The sequence below is a fragment of the Lepidochelys kempii genome, chromosome 6 (assembly GCF_965140265.1).
Source record: "Lepidochelys kempii isolate rLepKem1 chromosome 6, rLepKem1.hap2, whole genome shotgun sequence".
Lineage (NCBI taxonomy): Eukaryota > Metazoa > Chordata > Testudines > Cheloniidae > Lepidochelys > Lepidochelys kempii.
This window is the reverse complement of record NC_133261.1, coordinates 110,538,107-110,558,333: the sequence shown is the minus strand read 5'-3', so window position 1 is coordinate 110,558,333 and position 20,227 is coordinate 110,538,107. Positions and strand designations below refer to the sequence as shown.

The following is a 20,227-nucleotide window of genomic DNA, read 5'->3' as shown; positions in this document are numbered from 1 at the left end:
CCATAGCATTTCTTTGCATGAAGTACAGGCAGTGTATGACATATAATGATATTTGATTTTTTAAAAGCCCAAGCCTCAAGTAAAGTGAACTGCATGTCATGCCCCACACCTTGGCCCCAGAGTGACCACCACAGCGTACGTGCATTTCACATTCATAAAGTCTTATTACTCAGGATTTATGTAAGCGATGAGGAAGAAGAATGGTTCTGTGGTTAAGTCATTGTTCTTAGGAGAGATCTGGGTTCAAATCCTAGCACTACCACAGCCTCCTTGGGTGAGTCACTTAAGGATTAATCTCTCTGTTCCTCAATTCACCACTTGTAAAAAAGGGAAATTAGTTTTTTCAACTCTTTGTTTTGTCCATTTAGACTGTAAGCAGTTTGGGGAAATGACTGTTTTTAATTAGTGTTTGTATATTGCCCAGCACAATGTGGCCCTAATCTCAGTTGAGACTTCTAGATGCTGCACTCATACAAACAAGAAACTGCATTTCAGCATAAAAGAAAGTTAAATTGCACAGTATAGGCGCGTTTGTGTCAAATGATTAAGTATAAATGAAATGCTACCTCAGTACATTTTAAATGATATATTCTCATAATGTGAAATGTTTCATTTCAATCATATGCTAGACCAACATTAAATTTTCCTATGTTTTGTTGTGACTGCAAAACCCTATTTGCCTTATTAACCTTTCATCACATTTAAGACCAGAATGGAGCACTTTATAAGAGCAAATGAACAAATGACAAATCCATTTATTTTTCTGTTCTCAATCGAACGCATTTTAATGGCGATTTTAATTACTGAAACAGATGGTAATGTCACGGACAGAAAGGTCAGAAACTCCATAGCTTTATCTTCCACAAAAATATGTTCCTTTGGGTTAGAGTACGACACCATGAACCCAGGGTGGGTTTTCCTGTATGCCACTGAAGATACATTATTTTCTCTTTTCTGTTCTGATCACTCTTTGCTGCTGTTCTTAATTCTCTTCTGTTTTGAAAGACAAAATCTTGACTACTGAGGCATTTTAAAAAATATGCAGATGTTGATAAAATGTTGAATGCTTAATCTGGCATTCACCATGAAATGTTTCAAGGTTACAGAGACAAAGAAAAAATGGATAAACTTCAAGTTGGTTGAGACACTATAAAGATCCTGAAATGGCATGTTTTAAGCACTGTCTTTGGAAAGGCTAATGAAACTGGGGGAGAAAGAAAATTTTTATTTCCCTGTTAATGATGCATTACAGAATGCTGTAACCTTCGGAGGACCCATTGAGCAACATTTCATTATGCATTTTTACAAGTTATATCTTAAGACGTTAATAACTAAGGGCTTGTTTACACAAGGAGTTATTCAGGAACAGCTACTGAATAACTCCATATGTAGACAAGCCCTAAGATTCTGATCCGGCAAGCTACTCCACCATATTTGCCCTCCCTTTTCCTAGTAAACAGTTCAGTGCTGTGCAGGCACCTTTTGTACCCAATACAAACATGTATTTTCATATGCAGAAAGGATCACTGGGTACATTAAGACACTTATACACAAATACTACTATGGATTAGCAAATGCCCCTGCTTCATCTTCCTTTGAAGATCTTACCCACAGAATCAGTAAGGATTTATGTCACTGAAAGAGGAATAATCTTTGGATTTCCCCCCCCAAAGTATCACATAAATAAAAGTAAGTACAAACATCTCTACCAGTTTATACAGGCTCCTAACTACACACTTCTTAAAATGAATATGGTTCATCATAAAGCAATTGTACAAGAATGTTTCCAAGGAAACTGCACTGCATTTGCACATTATAAATTTATTACCTTTTAACAGTCCTTTAATGAGATTCAAACACTGAGAACTGTAATAACAATATGCTATGAATAATCTCTCTCTCTTGCACATATAGCTATAGATTATTTGACTTAAGCTTCAAAAGTGTAACTATGTATCATTTTATAGAAGCAAAGACTAAAGAAATAGAAAAGAAAAGCTCTATTGTTATTTCGTCCATACCTGTGCTAATGGGGAATTGTTCCCATTGTTCCATAGATTTTCTAGTATTGTGTTCAGTCTAGTTTTAAAAGTCCCAAACATTACTGATTCCACCATCTCTCTATAGAGACTATTCTACAGCCTAGAACATTTTACCATCAGAAAGAGTTTTTGAATTATATATTTCAACCTAAATATTCCCTCTGAATTTCATCCCTTTAACTCTAGTTACGCTCCTATATACTGTAAGAACATGAGGATATATACATTATACAAAATGCAGGGCTAGATTATGACTAGTGCTTATGTGGCCATGCAGGGAAGTGGGACTGATGAAGGATTCCACCTCATCATTGCAAGGCTGGATAAAGCTTGGCTGGTGTTGTGGGAGCATGAAGGCTCTATACCAGATACCACGCAGTTGCTCCCAGAGGAATGTAAGTAGACAAAGCCAAGGCACTAACCCACATTCACAGACTATGTGTACACTTAAGGCAGCGTATAGAGTACAGACACTACACGCCACCTGGCATGGGTATAAAGAGCAGTACAGATGGTGAAGAATGGCTTAGGCAAGCAGAATAAAGGGATGCCATAACCTTTAAGGTATGTACTGTACATGGCTCTCTACATGCCCCAGGCAGTGCCTTCCACATTTACACTGCTATTTTTAGCAGTGTAGTGTCCCCAATGCTTCCCTGCTGCTGAAGCCTTTCCTCTCTACCCCCCACTGCCAGAGCCTTTCACTGCAATGCATAGCTACACACCACAGTGTGAACTCAGGCTGCTTTTCATTGCAGTGTGTTGCTGCATGTACCCTACATGCCACCACAAGTGTGGGCGATAGAGTTGCCAACTCTGACTGAAGCTATTCCAGGAGGTTTTTTTTTCCCAACATGGCAATGTCATTTTCTTAAAAAATCCTATTAAAATCTCATGGATTGCTTTCAATAGTCACCAGGAGATGGATGCCGACTCTGGGAGACTCCAGGCCAATCCTGGAGGGTTGGCAACCCTAGTGGACAAGGCCACACACTAGTCAGCAGAGTTGGTTGGCAACATTAGGGGGAAATATGCTACACCTTTTAAATGAATGTAACAAATTATTCCACTTCCTATGGAGCCAGGGAGCCCTGAAAGAACTCTGACTTTCTGACCCCGCGATGGTGCACTGATACACCATCATAGTTAGGGACTCAATGCAAGCTATCCCACAATTGTTAAGTAATTCAATTGACCTATTAACTATATGAGGCTTCTCACAAATTCACTGAATTTCAGTTTACTTAAGAGAACTTCAGAATTCTTATAAATGTGCCACTGTGGCACTTCCCAGAGTACCCAGGGTTGTGAGGTAATTTCGCTATCACTTCCCTTTAGCATAAGGAAGCCTTGTCTGTGTCCGCCATGGGTCAACTCCACAACTCCTCCAGCCGTGGGCAACAGAAGCCTACGCGGGCCTTGCTCTCTCTCTCTACAGGTTAGTGATAGGCACACTCCAGCCCCTGAGCCCTCCGACCGTCTCTCTGGAGTGTCCAGCCACGATCCACTGGACATTCACAGTATTCACAGAGTCACTGCTTCAAAAGAGGCAATACACCCCAGCTGAGCAGTTTCACCTCAGATCACCATTCTGCTTGACACACAGCACTTAGATATGTTTATAGTGCAAAAAACTAAACATTTATTTAACAAACTATAGAGATTCAAGTTGTAAGTAGAAGAATTATTGGAAACAAATGGTTACATATACAATAAAATCATAACACTCAATCTAGAAACTCAACTTACTTAACTTGATACTTTCATGTCTTATAGAGCAACGCTCACCTAAAGTCCTTCCAGTGTTTTACAGCCAAGCTTAGCTGGGATGTTCTGTTCATGAGACAAGTCACACTGTCAGCTTGCCTCCTCAGTGAAATATCCTGGATGTCTGTTGGCAACCCCAGATATATCAGAACAATCTATTGTTCTTATGAATAAACAGGGCGCCTCCCTGCCAGTTGTTCTTTTCCTGTGTACGCCTTTGTAGATTTTGCAATCTCTTAATCAGCATCTGGCTCAGTATGCAAATAGGCATACATTGTGAGGCACACAATTCACAATGGCCATACAGAAAGATAAACATTTCTTAGAATTTAAAGATAAGGGAGAAATTACAGAAAACAAAATAGAGACAGCAGGTAAATGCAAAATATCTTTTATTGGACCAACTTCTGTTGGTAAGCGAAACAAGTCTCTCTCACTAACAGAAATTGATCAAATAAAAGATATTATCTCACCCACCTTGTCTCTCTAATATCCTCGGACCGATACAGCTACAACTACACTGCAGAAAACAAAATACAGTTATTTGATAATTCTTACAAAGTTTAAACAAATACACTTGCACTTACTTGGGCCCAGGGAAGTTCTTGGAGCATTGTTTAGGAATTACTTCTTGGGATTAAGAAGTGACTTCCTGACTCTACAACAAGTGTGTAGCTTTTGCTTAGAGGTGGGTGGGGATTCTCCTACCTGACAACGTATAAAGTTGTTGTTACTTATCAAGTGAAACCAATGTGTGTAAATAAATTCCTCAGCTCAGTCTGACCGTTCACAATGGCTGGTCTCTCGAGATAGGTGGAAACTTCAGCTCAGTTGAAAGTAGTGTTAGTTGAAAGTGGTATTACAGCTCTAGTGTTGTTCTGATATTATCACTGTGTTCCCTCAGGAACCTAAAAGAAAAAGATTTAACCCAGCTGTGAGAAGTCTGCTGTTGAGAATAAAAGGGGCCCTTGGAGCCGAGCCAAAGTACCCAGGTCTCACTCCCTTATTCTATCCAGGCGTTTCCTGCCTGTGAGATGGATCAGTGATGATATCAAGTTTTAGTCAGAGTAAATAGGTGGACCACTGAACATCGAGTATGCTTCCTATAAGGAGATGAGGCAATCCAACTGGCATGTGAGCTGGGCTTCTTGAATCGCCTTTTCATAGCCAAGTAAAGAAACAGGAAGCCTAATGGTTTTATATTTTAAATTCTCTTTGGATTACTGTATGTTTGTGGGGGAGAGGGGGTTTCTGGACCTTCTGTTCTGGCAGCTTCAGCTCTGAGGTCTTTGCAAAGCTCCTGTGTTGCCTGTGACATGATGTTCATCCCACGCTAGCCCAAAAAGGGTTAGTCTGGCTTAGAAGGGGTTACGTAACCTCTAGGTCACACCTGAAGGAGTATTAGGCTTGATAAGCAATCCCTGACTGAGGATGGAAGCAAGCTGAGCAGGAGCAGCCAGGGCTGGTACAAGGCCAAGCAGTGAGGGCAGAAGAAGGTTGCAGTATAGAAGCCTGTAGTCACTCTCTGGGCTTAGAGAGGGAAAAAGAGAAAACCCATGGGGACAGTAGAAGCTCTGGGATCCTGGCCCTGAGGGAAGGTCATACTCAGAGAAGTGGTGGAGAAGCAAGCTTGAGAGAGGTGGGGTAGGAAAAGGCTCAGAGAAACAGCAGCAAGGTTTGAGACAGTGCAGACCTTGGCTGCTGATTTGAGGGTCCTGAGCTGGAACCGGGAATAATGGGCAGGCCTGGGTTCCCCTACTTGCCATTGGGGAAGTGGTGCAATCTAGGCAGTGAACTGGAAGACTTCCTGAGACAGTTTGAACAGAGAGACTCTGATACCCCGGGAAGGGAAAAACTATAGTGACCTGGCTGGAGGGCCAAGCAATAAAGAGGGAGTGATTCATTCCTGAGTCAGGAAGAGAAGGCACTGCCACTCCTGGAGCGTGAGATGAGTCTCACTGTGAGAGAGAGACAGAAAGGGGTGTCAGACCAGGCAGAGCTATTCCCCAGACAGAGCCACAAGGAGGCATCCCAGAAGTGAACAGAAAACTCCATGACGGGCCATTTCGTTCAGTGTGGTGTAGTCTTCTTGGCTGACAAAACACAGCTCTGTGTTCCTTCTGACATGGCAGCTCATTTTAAAAAATTAATCTTGAAATGTTCTAGTCTCCGTGTGAAGTCTTTATAAGTTCTCCGACGGTTTCATAGCCTTATTTAATCAGCCCATTATACAATTTATACAGTAATTTGAAAAATCGGTTCTTCATAGACAAAGCTTGGTTCAACACCAGCAGAATGAAATAGCTGTATACTAACTCTCTAACTTCTGCATCAGTACCTCTTTGTTCTTTCTTCACTATATGAGCTTGGATAACTAGCCTGTGCACTTCTGAGGTGTGTGTGTGTGTATACTTTACCATTAATGAAGCAGTAAACAAGCTGCTGCCTGCAGTCATGCAGTTCTCTATGAAACAGTGGTTGGCTCTACTTTGAAGATTTTCACTTTATGTTGCCTTTAAAACATATTAACTAAAGGCCAGATTTTGCCAGCCTTACTCATGTTGAGTAGTACCTTACCCTACACTCAAAATCAATAAGATGCCTTGTGGAGAAAGGTACTACTCAACATACACAAGAGCAGCAAAATCTGTCCTTCAGTGTTTCATATTTTTTTTGATATAGCGTAGATTTGACATTTTTGTTTCTAGTTAGCCAGCTTGATATCTATTGCTCCAGGTTTCAGTGTGTGAAAGACTGCAACAAACCTGTCATTATATATTACTACTTCTAAAACTTAATATATACCAAAAGACGAATTTTAATTCTTGGACAATTAATTAATAATAAATCATATTTAAAGCTATTCTCACAAAGGACAATCCCTTTGTCATATGTATTATACACCTATTTAGCTAATATTTTCCTCATAAATTGCTCTTCTCTGTACACCCTCCACTGTGTCAGTATTCTTCCTGTAATATGTTCCCAGAGCTCAACACAAAATTCCAGGTGCAGGAGTCAGATAAATTTCAGGTTGTGTTAAGAACATTCAAAATATGATGGCTATTTGGCCCAGGAAATGTAAGTTTAAGATGTGCAAATAAATGGAAAAGCCAGCACATTAAACACAAACAGTACGCTCTGAAGAATGACCACTAAAACTGAGCTTCCAATGTATAATATGGGTATTCTAGACTACAAATACTACAGTGGCACAGCTGTAGTTACATTGCTGTATCGCTGTAGTGTAGACACTTACAACAACAGAAGAGGTTTTTCTGTCACTGTAGTAAAACTACCTTTCTGAGAGGCAGTGGCTAGGTTGACAAAAGATTTCTTCTTGGAAAGGCTATCAGGGATGTAATGAAGGAAACGTTAAAAAAAAAAAAAATCATTTCTTCATCCACACAGCCATCAGCTGCTCCTTGAAGCTGAATGACAATTTGAAATACCTGAAGATACAATTTGAGGCAAAATAGGACCAAAGCTGCAGCAAATTTGTAAGACCAAGAATACCATGGAAAGATCTTATAATGAATGAAAATGAAAACTCTGTACAGATTTGCAGGACCTTTGCATCACAATTGTAACTAGGTGGGAAGAGGTTCCAGCCACCTATTTTAATTAAGACAAAATGGAACATATTATAATAGAACAAAAAGTGAAATACTGGGCAGGACACTTTATCCAATCTTGAATAAGATCATAAGAGTACAAGACAGAAAAGAAAATGAGAGTATGCTTACTGTCTCACATGAATAATAAAGAAGCTAATATATGTGAAAAGGAATCTGTATTGAAATATCAAATGTTATGGGGCAGGATTTATTAAATATTAATAATTCATGTTTAATCAACAGACTGTTTTATGGCAAACTGGCACTTTGAAAAGTAACTGGAGGCTTTGCAACAATGATGCTTATATTTGTATTTATTAGACATTAGATATTATGCTACAAGTGGAAGCTCATAGTTAAGGCTACGATTTAGTCATGGGTTCTTTAGTACATGACTTGTACTAAATACCCCTGACTAAATCTTAGCTGGGGGCTGGGAGGGTGTGCTGCTCCGGGGGAGCACTGCTGTGGGGGGGGGCAACCAAGCAGTGGCTACTCCAGCCACCCCCAGGGCCACCCATCCACCATTGCTCCCACCCATTCATCATTGCTCAGGCAGTCCCTGGAGCCAGCCGCACCAGTCACTGCTCAGGCGGTCCCCAGGGCCAGCTGCCCGAAGCCCTCAAGCACTGGCCGGTGCAGCTGGCCCTGGGGCCACTTCAGCAGCACTGGTGTGGCTGGCTGTGGAGCCGCCCAAGCAGCTGGCTGCAGAGACGCTCCAGCAGCGGCCAGTGTGGCTGTCCCTGGGGCCAGCTGCTTGGGCGGCCCTGGGGTCAGCCACACTGGCCACTGCAGAAGTTACGGAGGTTGTGGAAAGTCACGGAATCCATGACTTCCGTGACCTCCGTGACCGACATGGAGCCCTACTCATTGTCAATCAAAAACACAGAGCTCGTCCCTGATTTTTCCTCTCTCAGACTGCTCATGGCACCATTCAGTTGTGATTAATCAAGACATCACCCAGTACATACATTCTTCCCTAATTCAAAGCACTACATTTAAAAATCAATAGGAAAGAGAAGAAACTATGACGGTCCACTCTGGGACCGTTGCACGAATAGGACTGTAAACTACAGATTGCTGTTTTTTAATCAATGACAATAAACATAAAGCTTAGGTTTTAAAACAAACATTCCAACAGGAAGCTCAATATCCATTTCTGACCCATGCCACTCCTTACACTTTCAACACTGATTATCTGCTGCATGTTCCAAGTTAAAATGAGATATTTTTAACAAATTGCTTATTCAGGTGCCTTCCAGACTGAAGAACTTCCACACATATCTAATGAAGTCTCAGAGAACAAAGCAGATAAACATATCTGAAAACAGTGCTTGTTAGGAGCAGGTGTAGACAAGTTCCTTTGTCCTGGTGTGCCTCTGAGCCTAAAACCTGAATGCCAATTTTTAAAATGCTTTACAACAGTTAATTTCCCTTTTTACAATAAACTAATGATTTCTGGGAACTGGATTACTGCCTGTTAACATGGTGGGAGAGTAATATTATCTCTTAATTACAGCCAGACTACTAAAAAAAAGGTGTGCACAAAATCTCTCACAATTATTATGGTTTGCCTCGGGATCAGTCTATGAAGAGTACTAATTCTTAGCTCTTCATTGTTCAACACGTTACTTAAAATAGCTTCTAAACATGAAACTCCAGTACTGGTGAAAAAAAAATATGGTCAGCTATTGACACAGAAATACATCATTCAGCTATTGTGAACTTCATGGTATCCAGTATTGTGGGCTGTAAAATGTGCTGCCTGTTAGGAAATCAGACATTAAGTGAGACCAAAGGACTTCAGAACTTGTACTTAGAAACATCACAGTGGGAATATTCTCAGCCTCCAAGGAAAAGCTCATACTGCAAGGCTCTTGAGCACTCTTGGGTTGTAAGGTGGAATTCAAATGAGAACAAGCATTGGTCCAGGTGCACATGAACACCTCCTGACCCACTTGATGATGTCTCACAGTTTGAGTCAGTGTATGGAAGAGTTAAAAGAGCCCCATTGGTTACGTAGGCAGTGAAAACATAAATATTGCCTGAATCCCACAACAGAGACATCAGAATATAAATTTCAAATGACAGAAAAACTCAACTATTGATCTGTTAGTAATTTACAGTGGTTAATTAAAATAAATGTTTTGACTTATGTGACCTCCGTGACAGACATTATATTTTTATTTATACATATAAAACGATTTCCATTGGTTCAAAAATTACTACCACCTTACCTTCAAACAAGCTGGTGACCCTGCTTAATTCAGTTGTACACTATCTACAGTGGTAGAAGTAAGAAATATCAGGTTAACTGTATACATAGTTTCCCTAACAGTGTTGCAAAGAGAGTAAAAAGGGTATCATTTAACTTCCAAATGGAGAGTCACTAGAGATGGGCACAAGGGACTATATCCCTTTCATGCTGCACAGAAATGTCAACTTCGGGTACATCCTAAATCCTAGGTGACTTGAATGACAATATGACACAGAAAATAGAGTTACGAACTTCATCAAAGATACTGACAGGAATATAGATTTTTGTAAATGATCTCACAACTCAAGAGAAAACAAAACAACTAAAAAAACTTAATAGGTATTACAGGCTATGATGGCAGCCTTTCCCTATGGTTACTAGTGAAAATGCATTACTCATTAATTTCTGACAGTTCAGCCTTCACATAGCCACTGTACTGTACAGTTCTCAGAACAAGAAAAGACTCTTTTAAAGAAATGCTTTTTAAACATATGATTTTGCTCAAGACGGAGCACGAACACTGACTTATTGTTCCCTTTTAACATACAGCAAGAATGAGTGACAAAAACATGCTCTTATTTTCCAATAATCCCATACCCCTCCAAAACAAAGTTTGATTAGCTACCCAACTCGCTACCCTGCAGAATGCATCTATATTAGACAAGTTAAAATAATCTGACGAACAAGGAATGAATCAGACATCTGTTACCTTACAATTCCTTATATCCCAGGCTTTAACTTCTGGGCTGAATCCTCCACAAATAAAAATATTAGGCTCAGAAAGGTGAAACTTCAGTGTGCTGATCCTAAATTCATTGTTGCTGCTAAATACCTGTGTCCCTAAAATACAAAGAAAACAACAGGGTTAAAATTTGAACATGAATAATACTTTCATTAAATAGAATATTGCATTTTTATATAGCAAATAAATATTAAAATAAAATGTAGGTTGCCAAAAGTCAATATGTAAATGGTAGCATAAACATGTGGGATTGTTTTGCCTTACTGAAAAAATCTGGAATTGAATTAACTTTATTCCATTTAGGTGAAATTCATCCTATTCCTGGCCTGCTACGCCATTTGCTGGGCAGTGCCCTTGCACAGACAAGAACAGGGCAGAGTGGATATGCAGAGAGACTTCTGAGTTACTTGCACACTGTGAATGGGGGTTCGACAAAGGTCCCAGTTAGGATAGCATGCAGGAGTTACATATGCAGATCCCACGGATGGGTACTCCTGTGCAGAGGAGCTGTGCTAGTTATTCCAGCAGCTAGAGAAGGGGCTGAATTGAAACCCAGTGGCCTGCATGCATGTTGCAGGGAGTGGAATTCCATCTGACCAGCCACATACATTTTCGCTTGGATTTTGCTTGCTTGGATTTTGTGGAGGAGCGGTGAATTTTGCCCTTACAACAGAAAATAATTTGCATATTCTCATTCTAAGGCAATATCTGTTCCCATGGATACGCTGTTCTCTAAATTTAATTGTGTATGATAATCTTCAAAGGATCCTGTGGCTTAATAGTAATTGGCTTGCAAACAACACTTCCAAATTATATGATTCATAAATTAATACCACAGGAAATTCAGCTACATGAATTTGTAGGTTTTATCTTCAGTTCATTGCTGTTATACTTATCAAATTTATAATGTACATTCACTACAATACTATTCTGAAATAGCAACATATTCTAAGCTAAATGCATTTAAGTTTTCACAATTTCACATTTTATATTCTATTGTATTACACATGGTATCTGCATTCAAGAATATATAACAACCACATACATTGAGAATATATTATATGGTGTGCACTAACATAAGAACAGCCATACTGAGTCAGAACCCATACAGGGTCCATTCAGCCCAGCATCCTGTCCTCTGACAGTGCCTGGTGTTAGATACTTCAGAAGGAATGAACACAACCGGGCAATTATCAAGTGATCCATCTACTGCTGTCCAGTCCCAGCTACTGGCAATCAGAGGTTTAGGGACACCCAGAGCATGGGGTTGTGTCCCTGACCATCTTGGCTAATAGCCAAGCTATCCTCCATGAACCTATCTAATTCTTTTTTGAACCCAGGTATACTTTTGGCCTTCACAACATCTCCTGGCAATGAGTTCCACAGGTTGACTGTACATTATATCAAGACGTTTCATTGGGTGACGCCTGGAACTTGTGTTACATGAAGGAATAAATAACACTTCCTTATTCACTTTCTCCACACCAGTCATGATTTTATAGCTCTCTATCATACCCCCCTTAGTCGTCTCTCTTTCTAAGCTGAACAGTCCCAGTCTTTTTACTCTCGCCTCATACAGAAGCTGTTCCATACCCCTCATCATTTTTGTTGCCCTTCTCTGTACTTTTTCCTATTCTAATGTATCTTTTTTGAGATGGGGTGACCAGAACTTCACCCAGTATTCAAGGTGGGGGCATACCATGGATTTATATACTGACATTATGGTATTTTCCATCCTCTTATCTATCCCTTTTCTAATGATTCCTAACATTCTGGTAGCTTTTTTGACTGCACTGCACATTGACCAGATGTTTCCATGATAACTACAATATCTCTTTCTTGAGCAGTAACAGCTAATTTAGACCCCGTCATTGTGTATGTACAGTTGGGTTTATGTTTTCCAGTGTGCATTACTTTGCACTTATCAACATTGAATTTTATCTGCCATTTTGTTGCCCAGTCACCCAGGTTTGAGAGATCCCTTTGTAACTCTTCACAGTCAACTTTGGCTTTAACTATGAGTAGTTTTGTATTGTCTGTAAACTTTGCCACTTCACTGTTTTCACACTTTACCAGATCACTGAGTAAGTCAAGGGCCCCTGTGCACCTTAAAATATGATGAGGACACCTTAAAAATGTGCATCTCACCAGTTGTACAGCAAATCGGACTTTCAGACAAATTATCTTTAATAATGAACAATTTTTTGTTCTATAAAAATTCATGATGTGAACACTTTTTTGCTATTAGGTTGAAAGTAAAAATGTAATAAATTTTCACACTACTTTCTTCACTCTGGAGCTGATCTGGTTGGTTTTGACATAGGAATTGATCCTGACCCCCTCATTGGATTAGCCAATTTTACATGATAATTAGGTTTTACAAGAAGCCATTCTGAGTCACTTTCTGAAAAAGAGTGAGATTTCATTACACATGCTCACTCAGAGCCAGAGCAGAAAAGCAGAAAAAAACAAAACAGTGCAAAACAAAATGTGCTGCTCCCTGCTGCAGCTGCGGGGGTTGGATGGCTGCATATTGTTGCCTGACAGATTGTCAATTCAAAATTTGTAAGGGCTCCTGCAAACACTGACAGGGAGAGCATCCATCCTACAAAAGTTTTTTTAAAATAAAATAAAATAAAATAAAATAAAGAATGGGTGGTTAGCAGGCCAGCAGTCCTTCCTTCCAAAGTTACATGCCACCTCTAGTGGCTTTTTCTCCTGGGAACCTGCAATAGTCCCATGGACAGGAGAAGGAAAAGAAGAGATACTCATAAGTAAGGAGGACAGTAGCAGTACCAACAGGAGATTACTCTCATCTAGGCCATCATCTTGATCTAATAGCTGCTACGTCCCTCAGCTTGACCTTCTGCCTCGGAAGGATCTTGATTAGTGTGGAATCTTGAGTTCAGAACCTTCCAACACATGGGAAGAAAAATAGCTAGCTAACAACTCCGGTTAAATGTGCTGAATAAGAGTGGATCATTGTTGCTATAAAACAAATACACAATGATTTAATAATCAGATATCTAAAATGTTGTCAGATATAAAACACAAAGCAAATTATTAGACAACAAAAAAAGGAAAATAAGAAATTTATCTCAAAGTGGTTAAAAAGTGGGAAAAGTTGAATATGAACTTTTTTGTTAAACAAGAAGAGGAAACCTGCAAAATATTCACTTTATTAAGATATGTTTAAAACAAGAAACTAAATAAACAAAAAGAGTTGGGAATTTTTATTTAATTCTGTTCCATTTTACATGCAATTTTGTGTACTTTTTGCATAAATACAATAGGCAACTTAACTTTTGTTTTTGGAACATTTCACTCTAATTTTAAGAATAGGTTTTCGATTTGTGGTCAGTTATTTTGTGACTTCTAGCAACATCTTGTTAATTATATTTTAGAAGACTATGAAAATATAAAAATAAAATATACAATATTACAATGAAGGTTTCATATCTCATACCCAAAATGAGCAACTTCAGGGGGAAAAAGATATATAGTTCATTTCCATTCTTCCCAAGTCCAACTTTTACTAAATAATACACTACCTATATGGAGAAAAGTTGTCTTTTGTTAAACCAAATGCAGAAGGGTTTTTTTAATCTCCTTTGTTGATCCCTAACAAAGATATGTTGTCATTTGTTTCTTAGCTGAACTGGGACACAATTTCTGGTAATGTTCCACAGAGAAAACCTACATTCTTCTTTGAGATAAGGGCAAGCTTTATTGAGACTATTTCATCTACCTATACTAAACAGTTCACAAGTACAATTATTACAGTATTTTTATGACAAAGCAAATGCAGAGTTTGGAAGTCTCCTGCCTTTTTTAAAATAAAAGAAATATAAGCTGTTATTAAGATGAAGTTTCTTAGATTTAATAAGCAGCAAAATGGCTGTTTGTAAAATTCAAAAGGATTCTGCTTTTGAATAAATGAAATGTAAAGCATTTTTGTTCAAATATACTTTGAAGTGCAACAGTGGAGGAGATGGGGGAATATTCTGGAATATAGAAGTATTTCTTCCCAACTTTTCTTGTTCAAAATTGAGAGCATTAAAAATGAACTACCAATTTTCCTGCAAGAAATGAAATGTCTACACAGTAAGTAAAAGTAGGCTTTTGCAATAAGAAAATTGTTTTCTCATGTTATATATTGTCACATTGAGACCATGCAATGAATGTGTGTATAAAACTGCCTAGTGAAAGCTTAAAATATCTGTAGTACGTATTTCTGATTCTCCTAATTGCTTATACTCATTGGTGACTGGAAGGCTCAGGGCACTGGTAAAATGATACAAATGCTTCTAGGTCTCTAATTCATATCCAAAAAAGAATAGCAGTGACTGAAAGTGAAAGGAGCCTGATGGTTCTTTGACAAGCTATGTGAAATATGTTCATAGAAAGGCAGTGGCGTAGTCCTAAACTGCACTGTCCTCCTGCCAGCCTGACCCTCTAGCCCTGCCTCCACGCTGTTCTAACTCTACACTGCTTCGTATTCACATTAAAAAACAAACACTCCATCACAACTGGCACCCTTCTGGTAGTCTCAGTGGAGGCGCCAACAATGGAATAAACCAAGGAAACTGAACTGGCTTCTCTTCCCATGGGGATCTTCCATATCCAGGCTGAAGCACATTAGAAGAATAGTAAGGGGAAAGCTTGCACCACTAATATTTGCAGAAAAAGGATTTTAGTCTCCAAAACTGTTAAATATTTAACTATTGCTAAAACCAAAAAGTTTTAAAAAGTACTTCTGGGAAAAATATTGGTTGATTCGAAGAGAATGCAATAATGAGAATCTGAATTATAATAAACAATAATGTCCAAAATTTTCAATGAACTCAGCTCCCATTTTGACAACAAAATAAATGGTCTCTCATCTAATCTTATGCTTCACTACAAGCTGAGGTAGATAGGCTTTCCTCTTAAATTACTGGAATGGAACTGACCCAATTCACATCCTCTTAGACTGCCAAGATCCTCCCTCATGTCTGTAGATCTCTCAGTCTCGACTGCCATCTGACTTTTTTTTTCCTGTGTCAGGACAGTACCCTCCTCCCTTCCCTGTAGGAAACGAAATCCAATTATTATATTGCTCAATAGTTTATGGGCCCAGGTTTACAGATTCATAGATTATAAGGCCAGAAAGGATCCCTGTGATCACCTAGTCTGACCTGCTGTATAGCACAAACTATAGGACTTCCCTGAATTGATTTAGGGATCCTGGATGAAGGGAAAGCAGTGGATGTATTGTTTCTTGACTTTAGCAAAGCTAATTATTCCCAACATTCTGTTAGCTTTTTGGACTGCCGCTGCACATTGAGTGGATGTTTTCAGAGAACTCTCTTACATTCATGCTCCCACTGAGATCAATGGTAAAAGTCTCATTGCCTTTAGTGGGAGCAGAATTAGCCCGAGGCTCAGCATATTTGAAAAACCCACTTCTGGAGAGTTATTTCAAATGGCCATACTACATTGCTGAAGAATAGTTTAACATTTTTGGAAATACTTCCTAGGTAATGTGTCTTAGATTCTGTACATCTTTAAAATCCTGCCAAATGTGGACAAAGGCTTATCGTCCAGCTATCCATTTGGATTTAAATTATTAAAACTTTTTAACCTTTAAAATGAACCTAAAATTTTGAATATTGGATATGTTTTATAGTTTTTCCAGCTGAGGAGCTGGACACCCTTCAGAATAACTCCATGGTTTTCATCCTTTTTTTTCCACAAAGCACTTTACACACTTTGTATACAAAACTAATGAAAGGCAGTCACATCTCAAGTGGAGGGTGACAGATAAACAGTACTCAACAATGGCTGGGAGGAAAAAAAATTGTCAAGGACTCCTAGACAAAACCCTACTACTAAAAATCTTGTGGCTTCATTCTCAAAGGCGCAGAGTACCTTTTCAAAAATCACACTGCTGTTTCTTGAGGTATCATCTGAAAGATTCCTACACAGTAAACTGCACACTATTCTGTCTTCATAAGAAGATGGAGAGCTATATCAAGCCTGCTGGGATCATCACCTGTGACTTCTAAAACTGACACGCTTACGAATAAAAAATAAATAATAATAAACTATGTCAGCAGGACCACCAAGACAAGAAATCAATACTAGGTCCCCCACTTGGCAGTGCAAAGTATTACTACTGAGGGACTCTACATGGCTTTATAAAATAAAACAAGCAAAAAAAATCCATCAAATTTAAAGAACTACTTTAAGTCATCTATATTTTCCTTTAAAGCTAGATGTAATCTTAGTAGCACAAACCAGGGTATTAAGTGACCCAATGTATTTATGAGGGAGGTGCATATTAAATTAATGAGCTGTAATGTAATAGCTATGTTAGGCAATTTGAAGTGCACTTAGTAAATTCTCCCGAAGATCCTGGAGCAATGTCTCTGCCATAATATGAAGGACTGAATGGTATCCATGGCATGTAAATAATGTTATCTTTGCTAGAATTCTACATATGTGATTGCAGTATTCCTTTCATGACTTGTACTAATATATAAATATTCATTTATATATATATATATATATATATATGTGCATAAACACACAGATATAGAAATGTAAAGAAAAACAGACATGACTAAAGTTTACTGAGCATATGAATTACATTAAAAATAATGGCCAGTAGTTTTAAAAGTGTATGAGGAGTAAATAATAAGTGATATATAGGAGCAGGCATATACTTCCTGCAAAGTTGTTTTAAAACTTTACTGCTTACTTTCTGGAAACATAACCTTTGATGCAGTCATAGAATATGTGGCTATATTTATGTAAATTATGAATGAACTCAACTGTTAAGGGGAGGAAAGAAAAGTAGATAGCAGCAAGGAATGATTGAATAACCAGAACATTTTCTCTAACTGATTCATAGAATATGTAAAGGTTTCACAAATGTGATATTATTAGTATAGCAAACAGAAGAGCTGCATTTTTATAATGAAAAATTATATCTAAAATAGGGCAGTGAAAAACAGCAATAAAGAACCTTTGAGATTTTGTAGATTTTGTATCTATTTTTCGTTCCTCCCCTTAACAATTGAGTTCATCCATAATTTACATAGATATAGCCACATATTCTATGACTGCATCAAAGGTTATGTTTCCAGAAAGTTAGCAGTAAAGTTTTAAAACAACTTTGCAGGAAGTATATGGCTGTCCCAGAAGTGCCTTTTTTTGTATATAACCATTTTTGTAGGTTTTGTATATCATTGAAAAATCTGGAAAGGTGACAAAAGTGCATTTAAGAAACACTGACAAAGAGTAATAGAGCAGCTCAGCTGTATTTTTGATCTAATATTAAAGATCTAAAATTTACAGCACAGTATTAATCTCGCATCCTGCAATAGCTTAAGTACACAGATAATTTTACTCACACAAATATACCCATAGAAGTCAATGGGACTACTCAAATAAATTGCTATTTAAGGGCTTGTGGGACCAAGCCCTTACTTTACAGCATATGAATGACAATTTTAAAGAAAGCCATACTAAAAGTCTGAGACTATCATTTTGACATCAGACTAATGGACAACTTTTAGACAGACTGAGTTAAAAAAAAAATTGAAGCAAATGCTCTATTTTGAAACTCACTAAAGCAGGACTGATCTCTGCACTGACTTTCCTTGCATCTCATCAATTGAACCTCCCTCTCCATCCCATGGTCTCTATCCTATAACCATTACACATGCAAAACTTCCATTGAATGTAGAGAGAGTTTTGCTTGCATTAAGACTGCAAGATTGGGCTATATATTATCTCATGTCTGTCATTTCCATTTCCTGAAGCAAGTACAGAGGATTTCTATGTCAACAAATGCAAAGCTTTCTACCCCCTTCAAGTGTACTATGTATAATACTTTGCACTTACTGTATACTGTACAGTGACTTTCCTCTCAAGAACTCAAATTACTTTTAATAACATTAAAATGCATCAGTTAGTGTACTATTTTCTCGCCTTTTCCTTCTCTTCTCCACTCTCCCTTTAGGCTTCCACAAACAGACTCCTCAAATCCACTCTTAATCAATACTATGAATTTAGTATAGAAGTACATGGTGATAGGCACCTAAGAAAAACCTAAAGTAGGTTATTAAATATAATGCATCTTGTAGATGCACAAAGCCAAATTTCCAAGCAATGTCAATACATTCTCTCCACAACTGTTTGCAATTTTCCACATCAATGTTTTGGCATGTAAAGTCACTTTGATTTGTGTGAGTACACTAAATTTGCATGCACAAATGCAGTTTGAACACACACAACTGAGTTTTTAGCATGTGCAAAACCTCAGATTTGAAAAGTAGCAGATAATTTTAGAAACAAATTTTAAAACTGTGACATACAGAATCTCCATAACTAATAAACCCTCGTGCTTTGGGGCATAAGCCAATCAATAACACTTAGAGGGATTAGGAAGAAACTTCCCTTATGGACAAAGTGACACTCCCCAGGGGTATTGAGGGTTGTGAGGCACCTCTCCCACCATCTGCTCTTAGCGTGACGAGACTTGTCTGCCTGCTGTGGGTCAGCTCCCTGAAACCATCAGCCTTTGGCAACATAAGCACTATCCTCACTCTCGCCATATTGGTACGCAATAGGCACATATCAACTCCCAAGTGTTCCGAGCATTCCCTGTAGAGTCTAGCCCCTCATCCACTGGCCACTCATAGACTTACCAGGCCTGCTGTTCCCAAAGGAACAGTAAACACCAGCTTATTAGTTATAAGTTAGAACAAAGTTCTACTAAACACACAGATATAGCAAAAACAAGAATAAGTTTATTATCAAAGACCAGAGATTCAAGTGACAGTGAGTAAGAATACTGGAAATCAATGGTTATATATAAATCAAAATCATAACATGATTTCCAGAGACTTAACTAACATGTTATCCTCCTGTCTAAAGAAGCATATCTCACCCAAAGTTGTCTCCAGCATTTTCAACCAAGCCTGGCTGAGACCACTCTTTCATGAAGCACCTTGCTGTCCATTTACTTCCTACTGAACGATGACAAGGTGTCTTCCTTGTCCCCCAAATATACCAGAACAAACTTTTGATGTGCACCTCAAGATAGGGTTCCACCCTCCTCCACTGTTTACCTCTTCCTGTTAGTTTCCTTCTTAAGTTCCTGCCAGCTCTTCATTAGCATTTGGTTGCCCACTGTGAACCAGACAATACTCAATTTACACATAAATATACATACATATGGATAAACATTTTGAGTCTTGAAAAAACATCCTTTTCACCTTTCCAGCTGCACACCTTAAGAGCATAATTTTCAGTGTATATATACATAACTCTTTACATAGTATCTACACATACATTTCACAATGATACTGATATCCAGAGTGACATTGACGTTTATTAGAGACCTCACATGACATTCTTTGGAGAACCCGAATATAAATACCAGACCCAGGGATTCCGCTAACCTTTAAGAACACTGCCTGTTGACATTAAGAGGTCCCACAGTCACAGACAGGTTATTCTAGTACTGTTTATTCCAGGTATTCTAACACTTTCCTTTGAAATATTTGATACCACCCATTTTCGAAGACTGGACAATCAGCTAGCACAAAATCAGGGAGCACAATTTTGATTCAGTGTCGTAATTTCTAGATTACTAACAGAAAGAAAGAAAAAACATAGAAAGGAGAGGAAAGAGAGACAGTTCTGCAACTTTGCAAGTGTTACATCATTTTTATAGCCATCCCCAAACTGAGTAGCAGCAGAGGTCCATGAACAAAACAACACACACGCACAAGGTAATTACTTTGCTTCT

At 38.5% G+C, this 20,227-nt stretch overlaps 1 protein-coding gene across 5 annotated transcripts in view; it reads right to left on the bottom strand.

Moving 5' to 3' along the window:
- The window catches only part of WDR25 (WD repeat domain 25), a 115,902-nt gene that overhangs the window by 12,751 nt on the left and 82,924 nt on the right, over window positions 1–20,227 (bottom strand). For all 5 annotated transcript variants that reach the window (XM_073349648.1, XM_073349649.1, XM_073349650.1 and 2 more), the window contains one exon: window positions 10,393–10,523. In XM_073349648.1, coding sequence (XP_073205749.1) covers window positions 10,393–10,523 — 131 coding nt within the window. The remainder of the gene's footprint in view (window positions 1–10,392; window positions 10,524–20,227) is intronic.